The 18,351-nt window shown below is 40.6% G+C and overlaps 1 protein-coding gene across 1 annotated transcript in view; it reads left to right on the plus strand.

The window, feature by feature from the left end:
* The first annotated feature begins 2,723 nt into the window (after positions 1-2,723).
* Positions 2,724-18,351, plus strand: part of LOC145985815 (uncharacterized) — an 80,822-nt gene continuing 65,194 nt past the window's right edge. The window contains exon 1 of the mRNA XM_083119903.1: positions 2,724-2,751. Within this exon, the coding sequence (XP_082976029.1) occupies positions 2,740-2,751 (12 nt within the window). The 5' untranslated portion in view covers positions 2,724-2,739. The remainder of the gene's footprint in view (positions 2,752-18,351) is intronic.

The raw sequence follows: 18,351 nt of genomic DNA on the forward strand, positions 1-18,351 counted from the left end.
ACGTGTTCTTGTAGTTAAACATAATTCAGGTTAGCTGCTAGTGTTCTATTTCTCAATTATGACCTTTAAAGTGCTTCTGTATTTTCAATTTAATTTTTGTTGCACCGCTTTTCTATCATGTGGATCAATCGCGACAATAACTGCGAACTTATGACATATATATGATGAGACAATCATATATTAACGCCTTACCCCATGAGCATTAAAGTGCGTTTATATTATTTTTTACACAAGAAAAGGGCAAAGGCAATGTTTTCCGTGGATATAGAACCGTGTCATGAAGGCAACTTAGAAGAACATTGGAAAAACCTATTGTATTTTTTTAAATATATTTTTATTTACACCTTGTACTACTGCAATACAATATACATTGACAAATATGTCTTCAACAAAGTCAAGCATGCGTACGCGGAAACCAATATTTCCTTAAGAAATCGAAAAAAATGCATTGACTAACAACGGCATATTTACATCGCTGATTACTGTTATTTTAATGAATAGAATAGAATAGAATACTTTATTAGTCATTAGACAACATGATTGCAATAGACTTCATCATAGTAAGTATATAAATACTAATATAAAAAATTACAAAAGAAAAGAAAATTAAAAATACATATTAAAATATTACACATTCAACAATACAGTTTGGAAATTACACTACATGTTTTATTACAGCGAAAGCAATTGGAAAATAGTACTCTATTTTGATTACAATACAAGTCATGTACAAAAACCCATTTTACAGCTCTGTGATGCATTATGAGTAGACATTTACATTTTACAGGCCCTGACGGAAGTGTTCTTCAAATTCCGTGACACTATATATACAATATCGTACTAATATATTATTAATGTGTTTAGCAAACTGCTTGTTTTCTAAATTACGTATAGAAGCTGGTAGCAAATTGAATAATCTCATTCCATTATGTTTAAAATTTTGTTGAGTCTTGCATAGTCTAGCATATGGCATTTCTATATTCAGATTGTGCCTTGTATTATAGTCATGTACATTAGAACGCAACCTAAAACTGGGGAGGTTTTCCTTTATGTACATTAAACTATGATAAATATTTATAGAGGGCACTGTCATAATACGGTATTCCTTAAAGAATTCCCTACATGACTCCATATCCTGTACTCCTTTAATACAACGTATAGCCTTCTTTTGCCATTTAAAGACTTCCTTTGCACCTGTAGAATTTCATACAAATCGTAACATACTCACCCTAAGATGGCCCGGAATGTAAGTATTCTCTTGCATCTCACATTATCCTTGTCTCAAGTACCAAAAGCAAACATATATATACATCCATCTTCGACAATTTTGGTAACGACTCGACCGAACGACTGATCTCGGTTGGGTATGAGCTGCCGAGTGCTAGCGAACGGAACGACTCGAGAGCCAGCGAACGAGTGAGTTTCAATAATACGGTATATTCGATGTCGTTTGTCTTGCAACCGACTTCAGCCACCAACTCGTCAGCTAGCTACCGTAACGAGTTTCAATAATAAGCTCCCTGGTTGGAATGCTTTAGTTGACGCTGGACTGGCTACCCATTTGCTAGTTTTCGCCTCACACGGTACTTGTTATACCGTACTTGTCGATAGTCTTTCGTTCCCATAATGGCGGCCGCGCGAGATGTAAACAACGTATCACTTCACACTTTTAAAATACGATAACTATCCAACCGAGAGGAATATCGCATCGCATTAAATGGTTTTAGGTAGAGAAGAACGGCGCTGATAAAATACATACTTTACAACGTTTACTATACACGTATGGAAGAATATTTTAGCTTTTTCAATTGTAAACATGCCTTTCGTGTTGTATGCACTCGGAAGCCACAGACAAAAAAAGGCTACTTTACAAACTCACAGAATATCTTCACATGGCCAAACTTTGCTCTGATTGGCTGTTCCACAGAATCTAGTCGAAGAAGTTAGTAGCAATTAGAACATGTCCTATTCCTCAAAACCAGTCAAGCAGTCAGCCAGGCGGCCATGATTTCTACCTAGAAAGTCAGTTCATCGCCAACTAGGGAATTCTAACTAGAAATCCAGTTCCGTGTGATAGGGACTTAAGATGATGTTACAAATCTTAAGAACAGATTTAAGCCCCTATCACACGGAACTGGATTTCTAGTAGGAACGCTCTAGTTGACGCTGGACTGGCTACCCATTTGCTAGTTTTCGCCTCACACGGTACTTGTTACACCGTACTTGTCGATAGTCTTTCGTTCCCATAATGGCGGCCGCGCGAGATGTAAACAACGTATCACTTCACACTTTTAAAATACGATAACTATTCAACGGAGAGGAATATCGCTTCGTATTAAATGGTTTTAGGTAGAGAAGAACGGCGCTGATAAAATACATACTTTACAACGTTTACTGTACACGTATGGAAGAATATTTTAGCTTTTTCAATTGTAAACATGCCTTTCGTGCTGTATGCACTCGGAAACCACAGACAAAAAAGGCTACTTTGCAAAGTCACAGATTATCTTCACATGGCCAAACTTTGCTCTGATTGGCTGTTCCACAGAATCTAGTCGAAGAAGTTAGTAGCAATTAGAACATGTCCTATTCCTCAAAACCAGTCAAGCAGTCAGCCAGGAGGCCATATTTTCTACCTCGACAGTCAGTTCATCGCCAACTAGGGCATTCCAACTAGAAATCCAGTTCCGTCTGATAGGGGCTTTAGACGAGAGAAATGCAAGTTTATGATTAGTGGGAATGAATGTACAGGTTATTTAGAACCTTTATCTTTAGAAAGCATTTAGCGATATTATTTTAATGCTAACAGAACTTAACCTAACTACGAGAGCATTTAGGATTATTATTAGAAGAATGCTGAGGTACCTAATCTTAAAACATTTTTGTGAAAGTAATCGCTACAACTTCACAGTATGTGTTACAGACGTAATTGCATACATAGCATGATGAAATCACGATAAAACAAAGACCGAGTCTACTGCCACGCTGGGCTGGTGTTAAACCCGGTGCTTGGTATTCGTCTGCTTATAATGGAAGTAAATGGAGTTTTCGCTGCAACGTCTGATTCTTTTACATGAAGCATTTCTATGAATATGATAATTGCTATGATGTATGGTACAGTGGTCGCGAAGATATTAACGAACATTCTAGACAGTCGACCACGTCTTGTTATCGTCATACTTTCGTTAATAATACGGGACATAAAATACGCGTGGAATGCTCTTGGCAACTAAATTTTTGTGTATGAATTAGGTTCATTATTATTATCATCATCATCGTTTCTTTTAAAGATATACACACTGAAGCATTCGTATTTTGGATATTTACTGTCTCTTTTCTTCCGATTTCAACTAATCGCGGCGATGATGATAATGATGATTCCATGAAACGACAAGGGGAACCCCACAAAACTTTCTTAGTGCCATCGACATGAGTGTAAGGAAACGTTCAAACCAATGGGACAAGCGACACGGGATGTTCACACTGTCACACTAGCATAGGCGCCGACTCCATGGGGCTTAGGGGGGCTCGAGCCCCCCCAATGTTAATTATGTGGGGGCAGAGCCCCCCCAATGTTAATGATGTGAGGGCAGAGCCCCCCAAATAATTTTGATAAGAGGATCTAATGTATTATTTTTCTTCTCTTGTTTATTCTGAATTGTGCCACATGAACTTAACTTTAAATACATATTTGAAATGTTCTAGACCATCAACTTTGGGGGGCTGAGACCGCTAAACCATCAACTTTGGGGGGGGGGGGCTATGACCGGAGACAGCAAAACACATGACTTAATTACTATATTGTTGTAAGCCCGTTTTCCTGGGCTCTGAGAGGTCACAGGGAAGTTTCATTTAAACATTTAGGTAGAGCTTAATAATATTTGATGGCTGAACCTGCTCCGTTAGGAGGGTAGAGATATGGAAAGTTGGTGTAAGGTTATTCACGCTTGTTCATACCTGGTAGATGTGTGTGATGTCTTGTCCTGATGCTTCTCGCAGACCGAATCGTGACAGTTCCAAGGTTCTATCCAGCGACCCTCAGCTCACCAAACCGAGCAATCCCTTGCGCCTTGTAGCATGCTAGGCAGCGGTAACTCCGTGTTCCATCGTCGTAGTTAGCAGTGTAACGTGTTGTAAAGTAATCGGACTAGTTATCCATGTAGCGTCGATGAGTGTCAGAATCAAAAGAGAGCGAGCTCCGGGACGGAGCTTGCTTTTATCATTCTAGGCGTCGAAAGGTTGTTAAACCTTTCAAACGCGGTAGATCCTGTTTAGATCCACGCGTTTGCCTTTCCAGTTCCTTGTTTTACGGAAGTTACAAGTTAGCGCATTCTTGGGATCACTCGCTGGTCGGACAAGTTCAGGAAATAAACAAGTGTGAATATTAACATGACGAGGTTTTCTCGGTTTAATGGTCTCCATATCTCTACATTCCCCTTGTTGAAATAATCGAACCACTCTGTGATGGTCGACTACCTCGTCCGGAGTAGGTTATATTTAAAAATTATGATTTATTAACATATCAAAACTCGTAGAAAACCAATACAGCAAGTCAATCACTAGAAGAATCGCATCACCATAAAAAAAAATTGAAATCACCAGAATAGTCATATCATATCGTGGCACTAAACACCGTTGAGAAAAAAAATATAAAAACACGTAGAATAAAAAAAAATTAAATTGTAGGTCATAGCCTCTTATAAACTCAAAAAGTACGAGCACAATAACTAAGTCTTGAGGCATGGATAAAAATCAATGACATAAGTGTTATACTGAACTAGTTTTGGTTGAATGATGACAGCACAATAATAATAAAAAAAAAAACACATGTCAGCACAGTGTGAAGAAACGCCGGGAACCGCAAGCGGTTGTATTTACTGTTTGCTGAGTTCAAAGTACACTCGTCGGAACATACACGATGCTGGGCGGAGCCTTGAGGTATGTTACCCATGGCAACTCTGTAAACTGCATGCCGCCATAGGCTGGACGTTCTGTGCAGCTGACGATAAAAAAAAAAAACACAAAAGAAAGAGACGTATCTCTAATCCAATATGGGTAGTACCCATGGGCACAAACTTTGGCACTGTAAAGAACATGCGTGTGTGCTAATAGCATGTGCCTTACTGTAGTTGAAGTAGCTGAGCACCGGAACACTTGTAGCCGATGAAAAATAACAATAAGTATCATGTGTCGTCAGTAAACACGGGCAGTACGCACGGAGTGGGCGCGGCCTTGTCGATGTAGATCGCCGTGACGTCATGGTAGGGCAGTCTGGAAGTCAAGTTTGCGATGGCGCTTTGGGTCAACAAACGTCCTGGATAAAGCGCTCCACATCTGGGTCGCGGCGCGGGAGATGGAAAAATCAGCCATGGGGTCCAGACGGGAACGGGTCCTTGTTGGTGCTGGAATTCCACAAAATCGTCGTCGGTCTCTGCGATGAGCCTAGGTCTCTCGGTCGATGGTACAGGCCGGTGGTCGTCATGAGTCCGGCAGCATCCGTGGCGATGAGAATGAAACAAGCGCAAAAAAGGGAAAAATTAGGAAAAAGCAAAAGGTAGTGGAGCAGGGTTACAATAAATGATGACGGGTTATAAAGTCAATTGAAAAAGGACTTTCAGTTAAAGCTGGTGAATTATTTTGGGGGGGAGGGGAGGTAATATCTAATTTGAATGACGGCGAAGGGGCGTTGTTACTTATATGATGTAGTGGTTTTAAGGGGGCCTGTTTATGATTAACAGGTTTACATGAGGGAAGTTCGCCGGGGGGGAATGGGGGGGGAATAGGTGGAATAGTCGGCTTAGCCGGGATAGGGGCCGGGGGCGGCGGTGGCTTGACTTGAGGTGCCGGAAGTCGGCGTCCTTTCGAAAGAATGGTGGTACATTGAGTTGGAGTATTAATTTGTTTTGTACCAGTAGTGAAAGGGGCAGGGGGAAGAGGGGGTGGTGTGGGAATGACTGGTGTCTCCGGGGCATGCGAAAGTGATTGTAAAGCAATCGTGGCACTGATGGAAAGTTTCTTTAATTGTTGTTGGGGTGTTGTGACACGTGATTTGTGGGAACAACAGCAAGATATAATTAATAATGCCAATAAAATAAGTATGCCAAGAAGAGCTATTACGATGGATGCGATAATAGCATAATGAGCTGGAGACATCTTGTGGTAGGAGTCTGAAATGAGAAAAGATAGGAGAATTCAGCGATAATAGAACGAACTAAGTGATTACGAGACATTTCCTTCTGTAATATGTGTAAATGTCGTTTATAAAAGCAATTGCAAGAATTTTACGTGTCTTGTGGACAAAGGTTTAAGCGCCTTCGATTCGCTGCTAATAAAAAAAAATTGAAAAAGAAGTGAGAAAGAGTAAGTAATAGATTTGTGTAAGAGTTCGTTGAAAAATACAGTAGATTGTAATTTCATGGGATATGTGCTATACCATGTTGTATGCTATCAATATTTGAACTATAATATTAAAGGAGAGAGTGGGAACATTTGCCTATATTTATTATATGCTTTATTAACATATTTAGTGCATTGCAGCTTTCAAAGAAGCAGTTCGCGTTACACCTGAGCGTAAATAAAAAAAATTGCTATGGCCAAAAAGCCAATTGTTCAAGCAAGTTCTACGCAGTTCATTTGTTCTTTAAATCATTGATCTTGTTCTATCTTAGTTCATTCGTTCTTTATTTCTGTGTACTTTTTTTCTTCATTTGAGCGTATATGTACCAGCAAATGGGGGAAAAAAAAATATTTGCTAGTTAGGATCATAAACACACTAAGTACTTATTAGTCAAATCAGCTAAGTGATATGTTCTGACTATTACTATGCGTTTAAACGCAAATTATAAAATAACACTAAAATATCTGTAAAAAAAAATTATTATTAGGCAAGAGATGTATTATAAATGTTCCGACGATTGAGAAAGCATTCTGTAATCCTGATCTTGTTAAAAATAAAAATAACCATGTTGTATTAAAAAAATAAAAATGAGTTCGTTCTAACGCAGAAATGCAGTGCGAGCACTGGAAGTGGAAAGAGGGGGGAGGGGAGTCGATGAGCGTGAGAAAATGCTGGATCATGGGACGCTAGCATGTGCAATGTACGGAGCGATGAGGCTAAAGAGAGGTTAACGGAGTGGCGTGTTAATGAATGTTAGTGGGGTTTTTATGGCACTAGTCGTAGCGGGCTTTGAGTCTAGAAATAGTAATAGTGTCAGTCTTTTGTTTATTCCTGCCGTCGATGAAAGTTACTTCGTAGGAATTCTCGTTAACTTTGCGAAGAATAGTTCCTTTGTACTTATAAGAGGACGCAAAGGCTTTTGACACACCTGGAGTTGGAGTGGCATCTAGAATCCATACATGTTGTCCTGGTGAGTACTGTATTTTCCTAGAAGTGCTGTCTGCGTACTTTTTCTGCTGTTCGTAACGCTTATTCAAGTTGTCATGTGCTGTCTTACGTATGGAGGTCAGGAGTTCAAGTCTCTGTGCGTTCGTCTGGGAAACATTGTCGGGGTTCGAAGGAAGGACTGCGTCAGCTAAGATCCTTGGGTTGTAGCCAAACAAAGTAAAATACGGGCTCTGGAGGGATCCAGAATGGATTGTAACGTTGTGGCTGAACGCTGCGCTAGCTAAATAGTCACACCATGAAGCCTTCTTTTCTAACACAAAAACTCTCATAACTTTCTTCAAGTAACTAAATGAACTTTCAACTAATCCATTCGTGAAATGGGCACAAGTATCTACATATTTTAGTTGCACGCCTGTAATATTAGCTAACTCTCGTAAGAGTAAACTTGAATTGGGTGTTGAACGATCTAAATAGATCATTTCCGGGATGCCATGGACTAAAAAGACTTTCTCAACTAAAGCTGTTGCTATGTTTTGTGCATCGTGATTAGCCAAAGGAGCTGTAATTACGTACCTTGTACAACTATCAACTACCGATAGGAAATATTTGTATTTGTGCGTTTTTGAAGAGACTAAAGGACCACATACGTCAATATGAATTCGTTGGAAAGGGATTTGGGCTGGTTGAAATGTTTGCAGCGTATGCGGTTTAGAACCTTGTGGTTTCTTTGAGATCTGACAAGGGATGCAATGTCGAACCTTATCGTACACAAATTTCTTCATATTGGGGAAAAAGTAACGCATAAGCATTAGATTATATGTCTTTTGTGCACCTTGGTGACTTCCGTTCATTTTATGTGCATGAATAAGATCGAAAACTTGATTTCTTAATGCATGAGGAATACAAAGTCTATCCCTATTACCAGTTTTGATTTTATTAGTCCTGTATAAGACTCCATTTTTGAGTACATAAGAATACGAAAGCTTTTCTAGTTTAGGATTACTAGGTTTGTCTTTGTTTTCTAAAACATTAATAATGTCTCTAAAATAGGGGTCTTTACGTTGTTCTGAACTAATATCAAAATCTGCTGCTTGTGCATGAAATACTTGATGAAAGAATAAGTCATCATCATCATCATCATCTTTCTTGTCAAGATTAGTCTTTTCTATAGGGTTGTCTTTGGGAATTACAGGTGACTGAGTGTTTACTGTATCATTGGGAAGGACTACTGGATGCTGGGCCATAAGGGAAGCAGATGGGGTAAAAAGTACAGGCTTAGGGGTGTTAGGTGTCGTAGTGGTGATGTTCAAATTGATATAAGTTTCTGTTCGTGGACTTAACTGAACTGTGTTTGAAAGGGTAGCTCTTCCCTCATACACATTTACATTCTCAATTTGAGTAAATATGTCATGCGACACCTGGTGAGTTTTGTACTTTGATCTTAAGATACTATAATTAGGAGTACGTCCTAAATGATAAAGAGTTATTGTGTTGTCTTTTAACGACATTTCGCACCTCTGCGTTCGTAAAAAGTCATTTCCTAAAAGGGGAGGGACGTTAGTTGAATCTACTATTCTAAATGGGTGCGAATATTTACGCTTTCCAATTATGATAGGAAGAACTACAATTTCAGACACACTCAGTTTCGATCCGGACACACCTTGGATTGTGGATTGTACTTTGTATGTTTTTCTTTCAGTAGGGAGAAGGTGGGAAGGATAAATTGAGATTTGGGAACCCACGTCAATAAGTAAATCTACCTGTTTTCCTTGTATGCTACTATTAATAAAGTATAGGCCATTTCTCTCAATTATAGGAACTTTATCTAATCTGGTATTATCTTCGATTTCGTTCCTGCAAGTCGAAGACGATTTTAGTTTAAATCACTGTCTCTTTGTGGCTTGTAAAAGCAGTTGTCGCTCTCGTGATTATAACGACCACAGAACTTACAGGCTGAGGTATTTGCATCGTCGCGATTAGCCTGATCTCGACGTTGAAACCTCTTGTTACTATTGCCTCTGAACTGGCCTCGTGAGTTCGATCTATAATTACCTCTGTGATTAGCTCTAGAATTATTATTATTTCTGTAGGAAGAGTTAGTATTCCCCTTGTTGAAACCTCTGTTATGTGCGTTTTGATTAGCCATTTTCGCAAATTCCAGTACATTTGAGCAAAGATTGAAGAGAGACCCTGCGTTCATCTGTTCGGTTGAGTGCAGAGCTAAGGTCGAGAGTTGTGACGAAAGTTTGTTTATTTCGTCACCAGAGGTAGCACTTGGAGCGTGTTCCACAGCGGCTATGGATGGTGTCGCCGCGCAGCGGACATTATCAGAACTCGGTATATGATACATTCCTTGATACACTGTGTGGGAACTATTTACGAGAGCCGGATTGGACTGTAGACTTTGGACTTGATGTGTCAATGGTGGGAGAGAAGGAGATGAACACTGGTTGTATGGTACAAAGTGCTGAGTCGGGTTGTGAGAATTACTGGGGAGGGGGGAATAGACCTGTGCATGCGAACAGCTGTGAAGTGGTGTCGGGATGAATGTCTGGGGCAAGCTCGCCTGAGCGATGGCCTGATCAATTTCCAATTTCTCTTCCAACATACGGGAATTAATTAATGACTGCTGGCGTTCGAAATTCCTGTAGGTGGGCAATTAATTCTTCTGTTCTAGCAAAATGCTTGTTGGTTAAACAGCCAATGTATTTGGCTCGCAGTCCCGTGATGATGTAAGAGAGAGTTTGTTCTTCAGTGGCGTTCGGGAAGTATTGCTGGACTAATGCTTTTTTAGCAATAACGTAGGTGTGAATGGGCTCGGTTACCACCTGTTTTCTTTGGAGTATTATCTGTACAGGATCTGCTGACAAGTATGATCCCTTAAATAGCGTACTTAGCTCGTCTTTGATATGGGTATATGTCAAGTCTACAAAATTGGGTCGTTTCTGTATGTCATGAAAATAAGTTAAAGCGGTGTCCGTCAAAAATAAAGGTAACATCTCTTTACGCTTAGCTTCCGACCATCCTGCGGCGTGTGCTACATTTTGGAACTTAAGGAAAAATGAGTCAATGTCCTTAGGGTCATTTCCGCTAAATGGTGCCGGGTACAACGCAGTTGGGATTGGGGTGGCCATGTTAGTGGTGGAAATTTGTACAGCTACGTTACCAGAACTATTAACAGTGTTAGAGGAAGTTGAAACGGGAGCTGGGGTACTTGCTAAGGGTTGGGGTCGGTTTCTGTCGGGTGTTGCTAGTCCAAGGACAAATTGAGGGTAATTTCTATTAGCAGACCTTAACCGTGTTAGTGGAGGGGAGGGAATTGGGGTTAAAGGTCGTGAATTTATTGGATTTGCCGTGATTGCAGTTGCTAACTCTATGATTTGGTCGAGGGAGGAATCTAGGTGTTCGTGCAACGCTATCTGTGACGTATTCATAAACGAAGGTTCGTCGTGCTGACCAAAGAACAAATGAAAGTATGGGCATACAGTTATTTATGTCATGAATATATCGCTGGTCAAATAAGTATAAGCAAGTGTTCTCATTCCTGTGTGAATGATGCTTGAATACATATTATGCAGAAGAACTAGATTTTTGTTGGGAGGGGGGGGACTCGGCATAAAAGAAAAAGAGGGGTTGTTTTCCATAAGGTAATACACAAAATTGTCACTGGGTCTGACGCATCTTAAGCGTTTTGTGGGAGTATGAGTTGGAATTACTAAAAATTTACTTTAAAATGCTCCCAAAGTGGGAGGGAGGGGGGGAGAGAATAATTTAATGTAAAGCAATTCGTACAGGAGGGTACTTAATTGCAAAAAGGGCCTGAAGCACCTCCACCATGTTGTAAGCCCGTTTTCCTGGGCTCTGAGAGGTCACAGGGAAGTTTCATTTAAACATTTAGGTAGAGCTTAATAATATTTGATGGCTGAACCTGCTCCGTTAGGAGGGTAGAGATATGGAAAGTTGGTGTAAGGTTATTCACGCTTGTTCATACCTGGTAGATGTGTGTGATGTCTTGTCCTGATGCTTCTCGCAGACCGAATCGTGACAGTTCCAAGGTTCTATCCAGCGACCCTCAGCTCACCAAACCGAGCAATCCCTTGCGCCTTGTAGCATGCTAGGCAGCGGTAACTCCGTGTTCCATCGTCGTAGTTAGCAGTGTAACGTGTTGTAAAGTAATCGGACTAGTTATCCATGTAGCGTCGATGAGTGTCAGAATCAAAAGAGAGCGAGCTCCGGGACGGAGCTTGCTTTTATCATTCTAGGCGTCGAAAGGTTGTTAAACCTTTCAAACGCGGTAGATCCTGTTTAGATCCACGCGTTTGCCTTTCCAGTTCCTTGTTTTACGGAAGTTACAAGTTAGCGCATTCTTGGGATCACTCGCTGGTCGGACAAGTTCAGGAAATAAACAAGTGTGAATATTAACATGACGAGGTTTTCTCGGTTTAATGGTCTCCATATCTCTACAATATACTAAGTGTATAATTAGTCTATTATTTACTATTTTACATATATTAATCAGAGACATAATGAATTTAGCCAACGACTTGTTAAAGACTGTTTGGGAATCCCCTAAAAGAATGCAAATATTTACGAATATTATTGATGTGAATGAGAAGGCTGGCCATACTGGACTGCGTCCACTTTGCCCTCGTCGGTGGACGTTGAGAGCCTCCAGTATGCAACAGATCTTCAGGAACTATGAAAACCTTCTCAAATTTCTTGATAAATTTTCTGAAGGAGATTCTACTGACGCAGCATCAAAATGTGCTGGATACCTGGAGACAATGCTTCACTTCAAGACATTTTTCTTTCTCTCCCTCTACTGCCATGTGATGGGTCCAATAGAAGAGGTAAACTGTAAGATTCAGTTTCCACGCATTGCTGCTACAGAAGTGGAATCAAAACTAAAATACTTGACTGACATCTTTCAAGAAAAGCGAATGGGTTTTGAGCAGTTCTGGCTGAAATGCACAGAGGGCAAATCAAGCCTCGTTGATGAGCCAGAATTGCCCCGGCAACGTCACGTCCCTAAGAGACTTGAAAATCCTGATGCTGCCAAACATCACAAGTTCTACACTCCAAAATAGCATTATAAATCAATATACACTGACGTGTGTGACACAGCAAAATCATGTGTTAAACAAGGACATGAATGTACAGGACTACAAAAAGTAACAGCCGTAGAGAAAGAATGCATCTCATCTGTGAACAGTTGCACAACAAACTTTCAGCAAACGCGAGAATTCTTTCGGCAAGATTTGGATGCCGATAGGCTCTCCTTAGACATGTCCATGCTTGGTGTTATCGCAAAACAGAAGAAAGTGGTTCTAACTACCATGCGTGACATAAGGAAGTTTCTTTTGCAAGATACCACCCTCCAGGAGCCAAATTCATGATTGTCCTCCGCACTGTGCCAGTGACGACAGCCACAGCCGAAAGGTCATTCAGTGCTATTAGCCGACTAAAGACATATTTGAGATCTACAATGACGCAGAAGAGACTAAGCAGCTTGGCGGTACGAGTACTCCACATACATCAAACTGTGCTTGATAATTTGGACCTGACACCGTCCGTTGATGAGTTCATAAAAAATAACCCGCTGCGTAGAGCAACTTTTGCTTTATTTTTAAATCATGTTCATACGTTTTTGTTGTTTATGTCACTTTATATCTTAGTGTACATGCTATTTTTTTATTATTGCAAAATTAAATTTAAGAAGTAATAAATTGTAGCAAGAACAAACAACTAAAACTATTTTCCTGCGATTTGTGTTAGCATTTATGTAAATAATTAAATAAAACTGTTAAATATTCATTATTTGCAACCCATCACATGTATGTTGCGGACATTAAAACACACCCATGCCCTCGCCGGGACTCGAACCCGAGACCTCTGGATCAAAGCGAGTTGAGTCGACCACCCAACACGCTCGGCTACCGAGGCCAGCATAAAACTCTTAGGTTGGTCTCTTAATGTAAATACATACTTTTCAAGAAAAATGTTAATTGTTATCTAAAAAACAAATGAACAGACACAAAAGACATAAAGAGACTTTGAAACATTTTCTAAATGTTTTTCCTGTTACATTTCATTTGCATGAGGAATATAATAGCTGTTTAAAAACTGCTATACGAGGACGTAATTTTTATTTTTAAAAAAAGGGAGTGAGTGAGTCATTCATTCATTTATTTCAGTGATCAGAGCCCCCCCAATAATTTTGACAAGTCGGCGCCCCTGCACACTAGTGACACACACTTCCAGACTGTAAAATAGCATTCATTGCACATGAGGGTCCAAACAGCAAACGACACGTTCATATGGCGTATTCGCGTGCTACTTGTTACTTCGGTCGGAAAGCTCCTTAAAGGAAGGGTGCTCAGACCGAAGCGACGCGCTACAGGGGGAGTTCCCAACTAAGTGACAAGCGACATGGTGCCTTTAGTCTATTGGAAAGCGTTCGCTGCTAATTGTGCGAATAACAGATAGGCGTCACGATAAACCGCACATTACAACAACAGATCTAGGCGACACGATAAGCCACACGTGTCGCTTTGTCGCTCAAACTGGGCCATTTCCTCAATAGCTTGCAACATGTTGCCGTGGTTTGTTGTTCGCGCATGCGCGATGCAATGAGTGTTTTGCTTTAGGGAGATTGTGCACCAAAGCGACAAGGAGCACGCGACACTTATCTCTTGATGATTTCACCAACCGAACGCTGGCCTGTGCTTCCCGTCATGCCGCTACGATGTGCTATTGATTGGCTCGTTTCCAAGCAACATGTGTCGCTTAGGTGTGAAAGTTGCCTTGGACCGAATGACCCGTGTCGCTTTGGTGTGAAATCCTCGTATCGTTTGTCGCGTGTCGCTTTGGTGTAAAATCTTCTTGAGGAAACGGTGCAGTCAGAGCTGGTGTCCCTACGGTTCGAAAGGCTGTATTGATTACGGACTGCTCGCTTCCAAGCGACACTTGTGGTTTGTCGCCTCGGTATGAAATATCTCTCAGGATACTATTTATATTCTAATAACATAGAAAAATAAAACTCTAGTACAAAATCCAACACCTGACGTCCGGAATCACTTTGCGATGTTTCTTCTTGTGTTACGCATGCTATTTATTTATTAATTTTATTTTACTTTTCTTTCCAAATTAATGTCATTTCGTGACTGCAAATCACTCCACAAATATAACTGTTTCCATCAATTCACGTACCGCCTTTCAAGACAAATAAACCTACATAATATATTCCAAAAACTAACAAAGCCGCATTACTTTCATAAGAAAATTAGCACCGACATTGATCGCACTGCCATCTATGTTTCTCATCCGTCTGGGGAACAAGTTTCTTGGGTCGTTTTCCACACTACGTTATTCAAGGCGCTGTACCTAAACTGTGAAAGCAAGGAACAAGTGGACCTTACCTGCGTGATCGCGTAGATCTTTCTCATTGGATATCTGGGTGGATGTAGGCACATCACAAGAGATGCTGAAAGTGTCCCCCATGCTGCAGCATGCATAAACGTATGCGACGGCACTTGTTTCGTGCTACGCGATGCAGAATAGGCACACTAATTGCAGTAATGCACTGGGCAATGTTGATTTTCAGGGTATCTAAATCGTGGGGATTATTTTCGTTCACTTTCCCCTTCAAATAACCCCACAAGAAAAAACGGGTGAGGTTAAATCAGGTGATCTTGCCGGCCAAAGCTCTGATGAAATCAGGCGGTCATCAAAAAATTCAAGCAGAAATGCCATGGTGGCATTGGACGTATGGCATGTTGCCCCGTCTTGTTGTAACCACACATCTCGTTCATCGGCGTCCAAAAGCGCGATAAACTGCTGTATAATGCCCTGGTATGTAACCGATCTTGACGCATCCCTTATAAAAGTTGACCCGCCCTCGCTGGGGAAAAAAGGGCGGCAAGAGACGTTAACGTCTTTTCTAGGGGACGATTGTTGTGCGTTGCAGAGAAGACAGTCCGGCTCAAGCATTGATACGGTTAGGACCCGTGTTACGTTGGTTATGGGTTTCGCGCGGGCCAAAGGACAAACTGTAAGTGAACTAATGGCCATGATCTCAGCCGGAAATAGAGATAGTGTATAAAGGACAAACTGTAATGGCCGTGTGCACGAACGAAGATCAAATTTTAAACTCGGATCGGGAAAGGATCACTGGAAAATTCCATTGCACGAAGACGGTTCAACGCTTGATCGCGATCTAGGAACATCAAAACGAGTTTATCTTCTGAACGGCCATTCGCCACCGTTTTGGTGGCCGATCCTGGTTCACGATACTGACGCTTCGACTGCAGGCAGTTGTTTTTGAATATAAAAAGAGCGGAAAGTGATATCGAGGGCGTGCAAACGCTAGAGATGTTGGATGTACAATGCTGATAATTCGAGAGTTGTGTAAAGTAAACTAAAAACTGCCAAAATAATAATAATAATTTGTGATTCTGTGGTGCAAAGTCGAAATGTTTCTAAATACTGTACTTTCTATCCCAGAACACAAAACATGTGCAAGTGCAAGGTAAATTAGAACAGAGCAATGTTACGATATTGCTACATGGTGTTGCTACACGACATGACAGTATAAATATATAAGAATTAAGAAATGAAAAATTCAAATACTTACCACAATACAGTAATAATAATAATAAAATATCTTTATTGAGCGGGCGAGTTTCAGCGTACGCTGTTCTCTCGCGAATGCATTTCGTAAGGCATTGAAGTCCCGTAGAAGAAGGTTCCATGCTTTCTCCTTATTCTTTTGTCTTATGCCGTCAGTTCTTTTTTAAGATTATTATTTCTTTACACCCTACTACAACCTTGTACTCCTCGACAAGGTTAATCAGTACATTTCTCAAATTCAGATAAGTTTGCGGCCCGAATTACTTTCTTCTCCTACACGTTGATATTTTAACACATCACACTATTCGGTGGGTTCTTGATTGTCATTTGTTTTAGCCAACCAATCAGGTATAGCCTTACAAATTAATCTCGGATCATTTGAACGGAATCTCTTGAACGTCGTTTTTCGTTGGTGCAATGCAAATCTTTTAACCAAGTTCATTTAGAGTGGATCAAAATTGATCCCGCTCATCTGAACTTCGAAATAATCGGCGTTGGTGCACTCGGCCATAAGTGAACTAACGGTCATGATCTCTGCCGGAAAGAAAGTGTCTAAAGAACGAACTGTAAGTGAACTAACGGTCATGATCTCAGCCGGAAAGAGAGATAGTGTCTATAGAATAAACTGTGAGTGAACTATCGGTCTGTGCAGTATCTCTACCTGAATCTGAGAAAAGGTTACTAAAGAAGAGAGGCTACATGTTTATTATAAACCAACGACAGGAGGATTAGAAGATTGAAGACGTCGAACTCGGTGTCAGCAAGATTTTTGTATTCCCCCCAACTCCCTCTAAGTGTTCAACGTTAGTGTTTTTCAGCGTGTTTATCGCCAAGTGAAGTAAATACCGAAGTAGTTACATCGAAGACGTAAGCACTCTGTGAAATAACCTCTAAGAACTAAGTTTGGTCTATCTCAACAAATTCACACCGGAAGCTGACTAATCTGTGTATTCCGGAATCGTTTGTAAACCACAGACGTCAGGTGCCTGGGCCTTTAATAAATATTAATACTGTATTTTGTGGTGTATAAATACTTAGATAGTTAAATATAAAAATTCACTGCTGGTCTCCTTTTGTGTGATTGACGTTGTTCGACGGCAGAATAAAAATTGCACTAGTAAAAAAAATCTAGTGAAATCTAATAAACATATGTTATTGTGAGCAGGCACGTATCCAGGAATTCCTTTCGGGGGGGCTCAACATCATTTTTAAAGGGGTATAGTAAGAACCTCACAATTGTATATTCAAGACCAGTGGTGGCAATTGGGTTCCAAAACGGGGGGTGCAGGGGGGACGGTGCGGAGGGCGTTGTAAGGAAAGTTTACTTTCTCTTGGTAGACAAGGCTTAACATTAAGAGGCCATAATGTTGAGGCAAGAAAATAAATGGGCAGCAACTATCCCTTAAATCGTCGCCACTGTAAGGCTGTCATTTTAATCAGAACGTGAAATCGGAACATTTTTTACCACTCGACTCCTCTGTTTCCATGCATTAACATTGTGTGCCGGAACCATCTCAGTATGTGTGTTTGTCCATTTCTTCTCATCAGACATAAAAACATCTATGGTGTCTTTGAGTGTTTTTACGAAGCTGTTGCACATGCACGGGATGGAAAATCCACTCGACAATGTGAGATTCAAACTGTGGGCTGCGAACTGGAAGCAGACAGCTCTCTGATTCGAGCCTGAACACCACTAATGTGTCTTCTCCTCCAATGTTTGCAGCTCTTATAAAAGCCGAAACCCACAAATTGTTCCGATTCAGACCTTAGTACTCACAAGGGTTCAAAAATACCTGTCACAGCTTCCGCTGTCTTGTCATATATCGGCACGAAACAAAGGAAGTCTATTCGAATACAGGTGGATTACGAAACAATTAATGCACAGTGGAAACCCTTCCGTTCCCAAAACATCTAATGTTTCGTCTCCCAGTATGATCAAATGCTTACTCATTTATCTCCAGTGACGTTCCCAAGGGAGGGTTGGTGAGGTCATAACCGTATTTGACCCAGTATTCCTTTTTTTTTAAAAAAAAAAGAGAGGAACGTCAAAGACGGAAAAAATAGCAAAATCAGGAATGACCATCAAAAATAATATGCGTAACCCCTCTCCCTTCCGAAAATCCTGGGCACACTTCTCTTTATCTCGGACACATTTTTTAAAATCAACTCACCAGAAGTTTTTATTATTCCATATTGGAGATTGAAGAATGATGCGTTCTTCCTGCAGGTTTGGATATGATCCTTTAGGGTGCTGTCGTCTGCCTGCCTTCGCACCTAACTTTTAACTTTTTTTTAATTTTCCATCCTTGTGACTTGGATTTTCAAGACTTAGGAAGGTTTCAGACCGAAGGGACACGCGGTACATGTCGATTGGAATG

Source organism: Lepisma saccharinum, chromosome 3 (genome assembly GCF_977018435.1).
Source record: "Lepisma saccharinum chromosome 3, izLepSacc3.1, whole genome shotgun sequence".
NCBI lineage: Eukaryota > Metazoa > Arthropoda > Insecta > Zygentoma > Lepismatidae > Lepisma > Lepisma saccharinum.